The 12,420-nt window shown below is 36.1% G+C and overlaps 1 protein-coding gene across 1 annotated transcript in view; it reads left to right on the forward strand.

Annotated features, from left to right (window-relative positions):
• Positions 1-12,420, forward strand: part of Erk7 (Extracellularly regulated kinase 7) — a 41,360-nt gene that overhangs the window by 19,626 nt on the left and 9,314 nt on the right. Inside the window, exons 8-9 of the mRNA XM_069831610.1 lie at positions 857-1,059; positions 7,208-7,368. Coding sequence (XP_069687711.1) covers positions 857-1,059; positions 7,208-7,368 — 364 coding nt within the window. The remainder of the gene's footprint in view (positions 1-856; positions 1,060-7,207; positions 7,369-12,420) is intronic.

Here is a 12,420-nt window from a genome sequence, read left to right on the forward strand (position 1 = left end):
CACTTGTACTTCTGAACCTGGTAGCGAGTCTAGTTTAATTTTCACGGCACGCACCTCTCTGTTTCAGAGAACAGGTTTTTGGATGTTTCGAGTTTTTTTAAGGTGTCTCACAGAAAGCTTAGATTTGCTAATAGGAAAGCCAAATCATTTTTTAAACAACCATCTTTCAGTATATCTTGAAGGATATCGATTGACGAAGCCCGATAATAGGGAATCACAACAAGACGTATTGCCTTACTTGATAGACATGAGGGAGAGGCGAGAGATTTGTTTAAATTAAATAATGTTCATACCCGAGCTCTTATCTGTTGTTTTTCACAAATAAAGCGTGGAATGAAATCATCTTCAGCAACAATAAACATTCCTAATTATGTGTTGCAAGATCTCTCCTCCTTGTCCACGTTAATTTATTCTCTAATAATAACACTGATATGCTGCCTATCAGTTCTCAGAACTTGAGGTGATACTATTACAAAAATGGATACACCACACAGCGCTTGGAAACACGAAGCAACCAGGAATTCTTAAAAAGATAACATACTTCTGAGTGACATAAGTGATTTAGTTTTAAAATGTTTAAAAGTTCTTGTAAAAAAATTATTTAAGTAAAAAAAAAATTCCAAGATTTATGTGTTTATAATAGATTTCCTGAAAATATGTATTTACATAATTTTTTTGTGAAAATATATGTTTTTATGTGAAATAAAATTCAGGTTTTAAACTTGAAACTTCATGTTCGGAATTTTTAACTTTGTTAATTGTGTTTTATCACACGCAAAAATAATATTTAATTACATAGAAATCCGCTCCTTAGCTATGACTACTAGAGAGTCATTAATTGATATCTTTGCATCAGGTCTCACAAGTGTTCTGAGCACAGCCAGATTCGTCAGCTCTGCCAACCGAGTGCACGGACACGAGGCGTTACTGATGGTCATTCGAAGAAAGGAAGACATGTATCAGCCGAGATGCTTAGAGTTCACACCATCCCGGACTCTCGTGCTTTTGCTGTGCCATTAGGTCATCTTATGCCTGCTCAGTCTGATGTGAATGTTCGAGGTAAGGAAATGCAAATACAGAATGATGATCTGTTTTGAATGAAGTAAAAACACTACTGATATAAAATGGAAATTATTGCTATCGGTATTCATTGTTTAATATTTTGTAAATACATCCTTAAACAGTGGGAGGTATGTTCTCTTTGTCCAGATTGGATTTAAATGTAATCATGTAACCACCACTGTGTACGCGACAAAAAACATAATGTGAGGCTTGAGGTTAATTCCTTCTAACTTCTCAGGCATAATTTCTGCAAAAGTTGCAATAGTGTCCTAAACTTTTTGTATATACTTTATTCGTCACAAATTCCAAACAAAAGATTTTGATGCAGTCAGATCCTGTGAATTTGCAGCTCTAGCAATTGGCCCACCATGACCACACCAGTATTGTTATCGAACATTGTATGACATAGGCATCTTTGCCGGCAATTGCCTCATACTTCTATTGCGGCTGATTATCATAACAGCACCAACAGCTCCTGTTTCAGACACATGCCTATGATCGTCAGCATGTGACTTATAAATTGATCCTGTTTCTCGAAATTCGCTATAACATAGCATTATAGATTCGTATTTTGGAACTCTCTAAACACAATACAAGCGATTAAATTGACGTTCCACTGCTGGAGCACTTTTATACTTACCAAATCATAATAAGCATTTTACATGTTGGTATGCATTAGTGGCCATTTCTATTCTCAGTTGTTGCTATGGAAATTTATTTTCTTTTATAATTATGAATTATATGAGGTATTATATAATTATGCACTGTATTTCTGGTGATGTGGAAGAGAAAGTCTGATTGCATTAACTATGCCAGAATAAATAATAATAAAATAATACTTCTTTATAGTCTTTATATGTTTTTGCACCATGTCATAGATGCAGAAACATCCTAGATTTAGGAGTTATATACAGTCTCCATCATCGGGAAATAAAAAAAAAAGAGATGATCTATCTGTTGACTATATTCCCAAGAACCATTCTCCAGGACAGAAAGCGGATCTAATTGATAGGTTCCATCTTCCTTGTCTTTCTTGAAGCAATCGACATGTATCTATCTCTCTATCTGCTCATCCATCAACTCATTCATCTACTCATCTACTTGGCTATTCATCTATCAATCCATTCATGCAAGTACTGATCTGTCTATCCAGCTACTTATACACCTATACATCCACCTATCCATACATAATCTTTATTCCACACAAGAAGACTCCGCATGTAAACAAATGCATGTCTGAAGCCTTACTATTGATTGCAAGTTAAAAAACCTCTTTATGGTGCCTAGAACGCGATGTTAATTAGTTCCGTGTCTGAAAGCACACCTGTTATATACCGTATTTTCAAAGTCTTAATATAAAATTTGCCGTTTTTCTAAGCACGAGAAGAAAATATGATATTTGAGGAGTGTCGTTTCAAAACGTGTTAAGTCCCCCCTCCATCGAAATTTAGTTTGATGCGATTTCGCACTTATAAGCATGTATTCTATCATATGTCATAACAAAATTGGATCATTTCGTATTATATTCTGTGTTTTTTGTATGCGCTTTCTGATGCGTCAGATCAAATCGTGTTATGTTCGCGAAACTGGTCGGTTCAAATCGTATTAAATTCCCTACCGTTTTCCTTTCATTGGTTGACCTGAACGAAATGCCGCATTTTTTCCTAAGTTGTCAGCGAAGTGTACGATGTAATGAATAATGGTTGCTTACTACTTTTGTGCAAAATGGATGATTATGCAATAGTTGGAGAAAGATCAAAGAGAATCAGGAAAAGGCTGAGAACAAAAACAAAAAGAAATCGCGAAATTGAAACAAGATAATTACATCAGCTGTGTTACTACAATAAATTGAATTAAATATCTCATTCTGAGATATTATCTTCTAAACTACATGCATTTTCATATACACACAATGGGGAAAACTGGACCTTTCTACAACTAATCGTTTCCAATTCACTGTGCATCATTCCCACAAAGTTCCCTACATTCTATACATGGAACGAGACTTAGTCTGGAAGAGGGGCAAATGAAGTGGCATCAGGAGGAATGTCATTTCTCAAAGCACTCAGCTTTGAGCAGGATGTTACTTGCATAAGACTTTTCTTGACAGATGCAGTGGGCAGAACAAAATCATGCACATAGTACACGTCATTCCTTTCTGGCTCCAAAGCAAGGCACCCCCACATATTTCCGAAGTTGTAATGCATTTTACAGTGTGGGCCCATTCGGAGTCGTAGAGAAAATGTTGTGCAAGAAAGCCAAGTCCACACCTGTGGAATAACGGCCAGGTCAGGACAAGTTACCTGTTTGAAGTTTTTTCCGGGGTTTTCCCTCAACCCATTATGAGCAAATGCTGGGTAACTTTCGGTGCTGGACCCCGGACTCGTTTCTTTTCACTGGCATTATCACCTTCATCTCATTCAGATGCTAAATAACCTAAGATGTTGATAATACGTCGTAAAATAACTAGTAAAATAAATAAGTAAGAAAGCCGAGATAATTACCCCTAATGAATATAGGTTTTTTTTCATGAAACAGTGGGTTCCGTTAAAACTCTAGGAGAAAATTGGACAATTCGAGATTATAAATCTCTAGCTTCACAGTACAAAAAGATGGACGCAATCAAGGATATGAAAAGGGTTACGTTAAAAAGGATCTATAAAAATGAAAAATCAGAGATTACTTTGAAAATGGAACCCACATTTAGATATGATGATCCTTTCAAAGTAGGCACTCGTATTATAAAATGAGGAGTAAGAAGAATAACAGTGCCACAAATCTTACTGATGCTAAGAAGAACGATGTGGATACTTTGCTGAAAGTGAGATTTGAAGATACGCGTAGTTGGGAAAAACTGGACGACGTGGGGTTCTATGTTTCTGCCTCAGCAATGATACAGGATCTTCTACTGAAAATAACGAACATGGTGAACATCTTCATGAAGAATCAAGTTTTGAAAGACTGTATTTTCATAATTATATTACTTATGTGTATTCATTTTAGACTAAAGGGTACTAAAAAAAAACAATGTAGCTTCAATTTTATTAGTGCCCTAGTATAATTTATGATAGGCCTATTTCGTTGAGTTTTTATTTTATTGGGTTATTTCACGACGCTGTATCAACATCTAGGTTATTTAGCGTCTGAATGAAATGAAGGTGATAATGCCGGTGAAATGAGTCTGGGGTCCAGCACCTAAAGTTACCCAGCATTTGCTCGTATTGGATTGAAGGAAAACACCGGAAAAACCTCAACCAGGTAACTTGCCCCAACTGGGATTCGAACCTGGGCTACCTGGTTTTGCGGCCAGATGCGCTGACCGTTACTCCACAAGTGTGGACTATTTCGTTGATAATAAGTACGGAACACAGAATATTTAATCTCAAATAACCATTTCTGTTACTTTATAACAAATAATAAATTATATCTCTGTGAAAAAGATAAATAAATGAAAGAGCATTGTGTAAGAAACAAAAGGTGTTGGATCAAAACGTATTCAATTCTTTGTGTTGTTTCAAAACGTATTAAGTAACAAATTAAACGTCAAATTGCTCCGCATTGTGATAGGAAACACATTTCAGATTTTATCAGTATTAGTTATAAATGTCTATATTAACACGATGGCAGTTCGTTTTTATACACATTCAAAACACTTTAGGAGAAAAACGTTTTTATAGTTTCCTGTAAAATTAGAATTCGGGAACATAACACATTTTGAAACGATGCTACTCATTTATGATGGTCAAGAAATAGTGTGATTTGTAAGCAGGATCAATCACGGACCATTGATAGTGAGGTGTGATGATAACATAAGAAGGAAGTCGTGTAATTTATCTACAAGTATGACTGCATCACTATGCAGTCAGTTTCTGTTGCTGTTTAATCCTTAATTACAATATGGTGTCAGTGCAGTGCTATGTTAAATGGCGTAAAGTTAATGTTCTGCGACATATATACAGTAGAAGTGTAGACTATAATGGCTGAGACAGTTAATGGTAATTAAGGGTTAAACATCATAAGGGGAAACTTTTTAGGAACAGTTCTATTACGTGATGTGGACGCTTCATAATGTAAGTATATTCTTGTAAAAATTCCACATGCATTCGATGCTTTATGTTAGATTATTAGTTTAAAATAATTATCCATTATATCACGTTATCTGCCATTGCTTCACATGTGTCAATGCATGCCTCATTTTCTGGTGCAAACATAGGACTAATCAGTAGTTGGGACGTGAAAGATTTTGCATTATGTTTGTTGATATTTTGGAGTCTTCTTGTGTGGAATGAGGATTACACTTACCTACCCATTCACTTATTCCCCACCTATATACCCACTTATCAACCTATACACTCATCTATCCATAGGCTGTCCAGATTTTTTATGCTCCAGCAGGGGACAATTTCAAGAAAAACCACAAACACTTATCTAGTCACTCTCCGTTGAAATATTGCAGGAAATACGTGCAACAGTAGATACAGTGACAGAACTTTTCACACAAAATTTGTAGAGTACCTATCTCAACTTTCTGAATAAAATGCATAAACACACTTAACTCCTATACATAATTACCGGTATAGCCACTAAGAATTCAATTTCAGTACTGACACATGCATGGAAGTCTTTCCCATAATATTGTACACACTGAACTCTAACACACACATTTTACAAGTACCTGTACTTGTCTGAAGAATGTATCTTTTTAAGAATCTGTTCATTCCCATACAGCTTCACACTAAGTTCTTACATGAGAAATGAAGAGTCCCCTCCCCCCCCACTTGTAACAAAGCTTTAACTGTGTGTGTATCTAATGCCTACCCACTTCACTTGTGTGATTCGGGTTCTGCATATTGCAGATAGATGGCATTTTCAATTTGTACACCACTTCGGCAGGCCACGCTGTACATGATGCGAAGAGTTATGTCACGTTTACGTCATGTATAGATTAAGTATATGTGTAAGTGTTCATGAAATTCTCTGATCCCGCCTTCAACTTTCATTCTTGACTTTTCATTAGTCCAGATTGAGTTCATTGTGGAGAATAGTGTTTCAGCTGATGAATTACTGCCTGGAAGGCACATGATTAATGACACTGTTTTGAGAAGATTTTGAAATGGAATGGATTTTTTTTTTAATGTTGAAAAACATCATACCAGTTTTCACCTGTTGGTTTGTCACAAAATCTCTAATTTTTTTTAACTACTTAAAAATAAATGCTGTGGCAGTTCTAACACTTCCACGCAACACAAATGCTAAGATGACCAAAGACAAAGATGCTATATTCTTCTCAAAGAGTGCAGAATATGTCATACTGTGCTGGTTCTTCTGTCTCATACTAAGAACCGTTCAGAAATGTGCATGAATCGCAGCAGTTCCATCACAATTCTTAAATATTTACGTGTAAAATGTTATTGAAACAAAATTAAAATTTCTGGGGACAAAAACGGGGACATTTGCTCCCTGGGGACAGTAACTCAAAACCAGGGACTGTCCCCGGAAATTGGGGACGTCTGGTCACCCTACCTATCTACCCACATTTACACCGACCTATCCATCACCTAACCTATACACCCATCTACCTCTACACCCACATATATATTCACCTAGTCGCCACCTGCCTATACACTCACGTACATCCACCTATGCACTCATCTACCCACTTATACACCTACATATGAAGGATGTTGAGAGAAACAGGGAATGTCACAAAACAGCATTATCCAGGAAACAAGTTTTAATACCTGAACATTCCTGGTTTTTAACTAGTAAGTTATACCAAGTGTTTAACGTTACCTTATATGAACATTTCCACTTTTAAACTTTTTGTGATTGGACAGTTCTGTAGTCTCAATTTTCATATGTTGAATGTGCTATATAATTTACCATAAAATCGATAAAAATGGACATTACTTGTTTTCTCCCAACACCCTTCGTATACTTCTACTTATCCAATTATCCATTCATCCACCCATATAGGTACCCATTCATCTATCCATCCTATACATCCAACCATTTCTGTGTTTTAATACATAGAATATCCATTAGAGCATAGAGTCAAAACTTGCTTTTTTGAAGGTAACTAAACCATGGAAAGATATTTGAATTCTTGCAGTGTATTTGTTACGAACATTTCTTGCTTTTTTAGGTCGTGTTATGGCTGTTCCAAACCCACAGAACAAGAGAACAGGCATTTTGTCTCGAGGATTTCAACACCAGCCAGTTCATCTTCCACGCCCAAATGAGACAGTTCAAAAAGCAACTGGGGATGCACTGCATAGTCAGCAGCACATAGAACAACCAAGACTGGTGAGATGTAGCTAATATGCACATTTGTTAAGTCTTGAATTACAGATGCTCGTAATTTTAAAGATGTCAATTTGATTTAGATGCTGCATTATCAATGTATCATATGCGGAATTGTTCCCAATGGGCATATGGTTACTATGCTTATTATTAGAGATTAGATTCACGGTTTCAAACCTGGCATGCATAAATTCTTAATATGACTTCCTTTGGAGAGAAGTAAAGCTGCGAGTACCTGTCATAAATACACCACACACAAAGAATACTGTCCCTGAAAGAGAGAACTCCAGTCCAGATCTATGGGTAATTTCTCGTGTAGCTATGTCTAATCGACTGCTAGTTTACCAGTCCCTTTTATTAAGCTGTCAGAGAACTAATGAATCCTGTCTTATTATGTGATTCTACATGAGACATATATAATTTGGCACTGCTAGATTAGTAGATTCAGAAGATTTAACATGTAACTATCCAACCAATCAACGAAAATCAGTAAGTTTCGGTATTTGTTTAATTAGAAAAATACGTCCCATATTTTTATACTTGTGGCCATAGTGTAAAGATTTTTACTGTGCTGAATGATTACATCCTATACATATAAGTTTTCACTTCAGTTGTTGATGATCTAAGATACTTTTCATTTATCATTGAACTAACGTGGGAACATCACTCAATGTTAAGAAAACTTCCAAACAATTTATACACCATTCGAAAGAGCATCCTGAAAAATGGTGCAATCTCTAATATTACAACCTGTGATGCACATATGAACAAGCTAGAGAGAGTTAAGAAGGCAGAGGTGGGGGTGTTCGTCAGCCAATGGGAGTATTACGTTTGACCTTGTGGACGCGAAGATTGAACAAATTCATTCTTTTGTGAATGATAATGCTAGTTAACAAAACAATGTTCAAAACACAAAAGTTTCTTGTACCAACTATACTTTACCAAAGAGAGTTGATGACACTCACTTTCTTCCATACGAAATTCACATGTACCAATTGCCCTTCTTTACTAGAATTAACGAATGTTTGTACTTCTGACAGTTGTATGTGGAGTCGCAGGCGGGAGTGCGTTATTGCCGCATTGCAGTGAGAGACGGGCGGGACAGTGGATTTCAAATTCAAAACTACATCTCATCTCACGTTGCATTAAATTAGGCTCTAATTCTAATTTCTAATGTAAGTATCTTGAATCCAAGATTGTTATTAGAGCTGTCTGACTAAACGACATTGTTGCAAAATTAAAAACAATAAAAATACGCAGAACTACACGTAACAAATTTTGATCCACCGATACTATCACACAACTAATACCACTACTGCCACTGCCATACCACCACTTTTAATAATAATAATGATAATGATAATAATAATAATAATAATAATAATAATACTTACTTACTTACTTACAAATGGCTTTTAAGGAACCCGAAGGTTCATTGCCGCCCTCACATAAGCCCGCCAGCGGTCCCTATCCTGTGCAAGATTAATCCAGTCTCTATCATCATACCCCACCTCCCTCAAATCCATTTTAATAATAATAATAATAATAATAATAATAATAATTCTAGAATAATACAATAAATTTGTTGAAGGAGAATAAACAAGAATTGTCGCATTATTTGTGAGTACGTGTTTGATTTTATGTTTGTTTAGAGAATTTCATATGCATTCATTGTAATGTGTTTAAAATTCCCCCTCCGTCCACTCACCCTCACATTCACAATATAACAGCAGGTGGCTATGTAAAATTAATAGTTTCAATACATCCCAGAATTATATTTCAAAATTGATGTATAAATTATTTAGACATTTGCTTAACATAGCAAATGGGAGAAGAAGAAGAGGGCGACCGCGAGATACATGGATTAAAGGAGTTAATAATGCTATGTCACAGAGAGAGTTACATGACGGTGATTGGGAGGACAGAAGAAGATGGCAACTAGGATCTGGAAGGCGACCCTTCTCGCTGTGAAGCCAGACATATATATATATGCTTAACATAGAGTTGCTTGCTCCCTAAGCTGCTTCCAACAGGTCAAACATAATAGACTCCCATTGGATGGCGGAGACTCCCACCTCCACCTCTTTAACTCTCTCTAGCTCGTTCATGTGTGGATCACAGGACGTAATATTAAAGATTGCACCATTTTTCAGGCTACACTTTCGAATAGTGTATAAATTGTTTGGAAATTTTCTTAACATTGAGTGATTTTCCTTGTAAGAACAGATAGTGTTTACGGTACCATTTCGAAGCTACACTATAGTCTGTAAGCATACCATGTACTGGTGACGACCATCACCCTCACCATTAATTATGATGCATTATTTTGGTAATAAAATACGTCTATATCATACATGTAAGGAAAATCAGCTTATTGTTTAATCACGTGCACTTCAAATTGAGATAAACAATAGTTATTATTCATTCTAGTGTGATAAATTAATTGCTGAGTTGCTGACAACTAATTGTTAAGTTTTATGGTGTTGATAGTACAGGGATGGGTAGATAAAACCGGCCCATCTCATCTCATTTGATTTGAAACAAACTTTCTTCAAAGAAATGGAATAAAATGAATAAATGAATGTGTCCTGTACTAACTTTCTTAATAGATGTTGAAAATGCCCTCCACCAACATCTAGACACTCAGTGCACATCTTAACAGGTTCATATAGACACGTGCCAATTCCTCACTGGTGATAGTGCAGATGCTATTCCTGATATTATCCTTAAGTTCATCAATAGTATGGGGATTCTGCTCGTACACTTTCCCCTTCAAGTACTTCTATAAATAAAAGTCACATGTCGACAAATCTGGTGACCGCGATGACCACAAGCCTTTGCTCACAGTCCGCTCTTCAGTGAACATCTGATGAATATGCATAAGTGACCTCTCAGATGTGTGAGATGTTGCTGCATCTTGTTAAAAGAAGCAGTAATTATGCTCCTCTTCTGTTACATAGTTGGGATAAAATTCGTCCAAGAAGGTCAAGTATACATCCGTATTGACTATGGTGTCGAAGAATATTGGACCGATAATGCTTTTCACAGTCATAGCACACCACACACCGATCTTTTGGTTGTGTAGGGGTTACTCGTACACTACATACTGTAGATTAGGATTTTCTGTCGCCCAATACCTGCTGTTCTGGGAGTTTACTTATCCCAATAGATGAAACCAAGCCTCATTAGTCATGATAAATAACCATATTCAACAACCAGCAGCAGAAATTTATACATTTATCCTTATCGGACTCCTTCAGGTGTTGCACAGTTATCACTCAGTATGGTCACAGTCACGAAGCTTGAGTTTGTGAGGATACTAGGAACAATAGACTGTGCAGGTACTATGTCGCATTGTCTGTAATGAGGCGATAATAGCGATCCTAGTGGTTAGCAGCTATCTGTGGATGCATATTTACTGCGTATTGAGCTTCGTGACTGTATATACTAGACTGTGGTATGGTTTGAATTTCAAAGCCTTCAACACATGTCCGCAAGATGGGCCGGTTTTATTTGCTCAACTCTGTATAATATACATTAGAATAGAGGTTATTTGTGAAACTAATTTTGTGAAAACTGAGTAATTGGGGAAATCAAGACAATGTCATAGGAATTTTTTGTATCATTTCCACCAGGACCACGATGTAAATATAAAGTAGTATGTCCATTTTAGACAAGACAAATGGATACTAACAAAATAAAAGTTGCATGAAATTAGAAATCTGTCTCAGGTCTGACACCATGCGATTTGTAGCTTTAGGGAAATTTAAAGAACAAAGTTTATCAGTGCAGTTCCCACCTTTTAAAAGAATTGAACAATAGCAAAAGAGCAATTTTTTCCTCTGAGTCCTCAAAAACTTCTCAAGGAAGTGTCAATTGCGTGTAAATCTATATAGAGAATATTTTAAGTTATTGATATGAAATGAGTGAATATTGTTGTTAATACAAATCCAATACTACCTACTTAATGAGATGGAACATGATCGTTACAAGTATGCAGCATGCTTGCAAACTGTTATGTAGCTGAAAAGTGATGCTGTAAAGTCATGGTTATTCATCAGTGCAACTTGTTACCTATATTGAATTAGATGCAGTTGATTCTGGAATCATTTGAATAGTAAAACTAGCTAGAAATAGCATTCAGATGGAACAAACTCCCACTTCTTTTATATCTACACATTATATGTTCCTTAACCTGCTCGGCATCCAATCAAAACTACGTTTTCCACTTCTCTGTTTATTCCGTGGTTAGAAGCAACATACTTTGAAACACGTTTGAGTTGATACAAGAAGAAGTAACACAAAGATAATTATTATTAAGTTGTGATACTAAAAAGATTTTAGGCTAACATTGTATGTATTTCTAAAGAAACTTATGGTACAATTAAATCCAATTTCGTAGAAGTATTTCAACAGATAATCCGATGTATAGTGGTTGTACTCTAATCTTACCAAGTTTTTGTAAACTGCTTGACTGTTGCTTGAGAAAAGACATTATGTCAACAGCTGGCGCAGTGGGTGGGAGGAATATGTTTTATTGGCGATTGGCAAAGAAGAGGGTAGAAAATGTACGGAGAACTATTTCATCCCATCTGTCTGCCATTTCTGGCTAGCATTAGTGTAGTGTTTGTGGTCGTTGTGGACATGTCTATTTTCTTGTGGGTTGCAGCTGGTGTGCAAGATGGGTTTTATCTGACTCGTCGGAGACACCTTGTTAGCTTTACTCCATAAGGTATTTCTGCACACAATTATGCCTCTGTGCTTAGTGTGTAGAAAATTAAATATCATTAGTGTTTCAAGTCACAAACATAAATGTGTCTGTGTGGAGTACTTGTGTGCACATGCATGTGTGTAAATGCTGCGTGTATGTGTGCAAGTCATTGATATTTGACTTTCACAATTTTTACTTTTTCTTTATACAAAGTATGAAGAGAAAGTATTGTGATACTGCAAGAATTCAATTTCGAGATTTTTACAGAAATACACACTTTCATTATCCCTGATACCAGAAAGTGGTTTTTGGCATAACACATCTAAGTAAAGCTAATCCTCCTG

This window comes from Periplaneta americana, chromosome 7 (genome assembly GCF_040183065.1).
Source record: "Periplaneta americana isolate PAMFEO1 chromosome 7, P.americana_PAMFEO1_priV1, whole genome shotgun sequence".
NCBI classification, from domain to species: Eukaryota; Metazoa; Arthropoda; class Insecta; order Blattodea; family Blattidae; genus Periplaneta; species Periplaneta americana.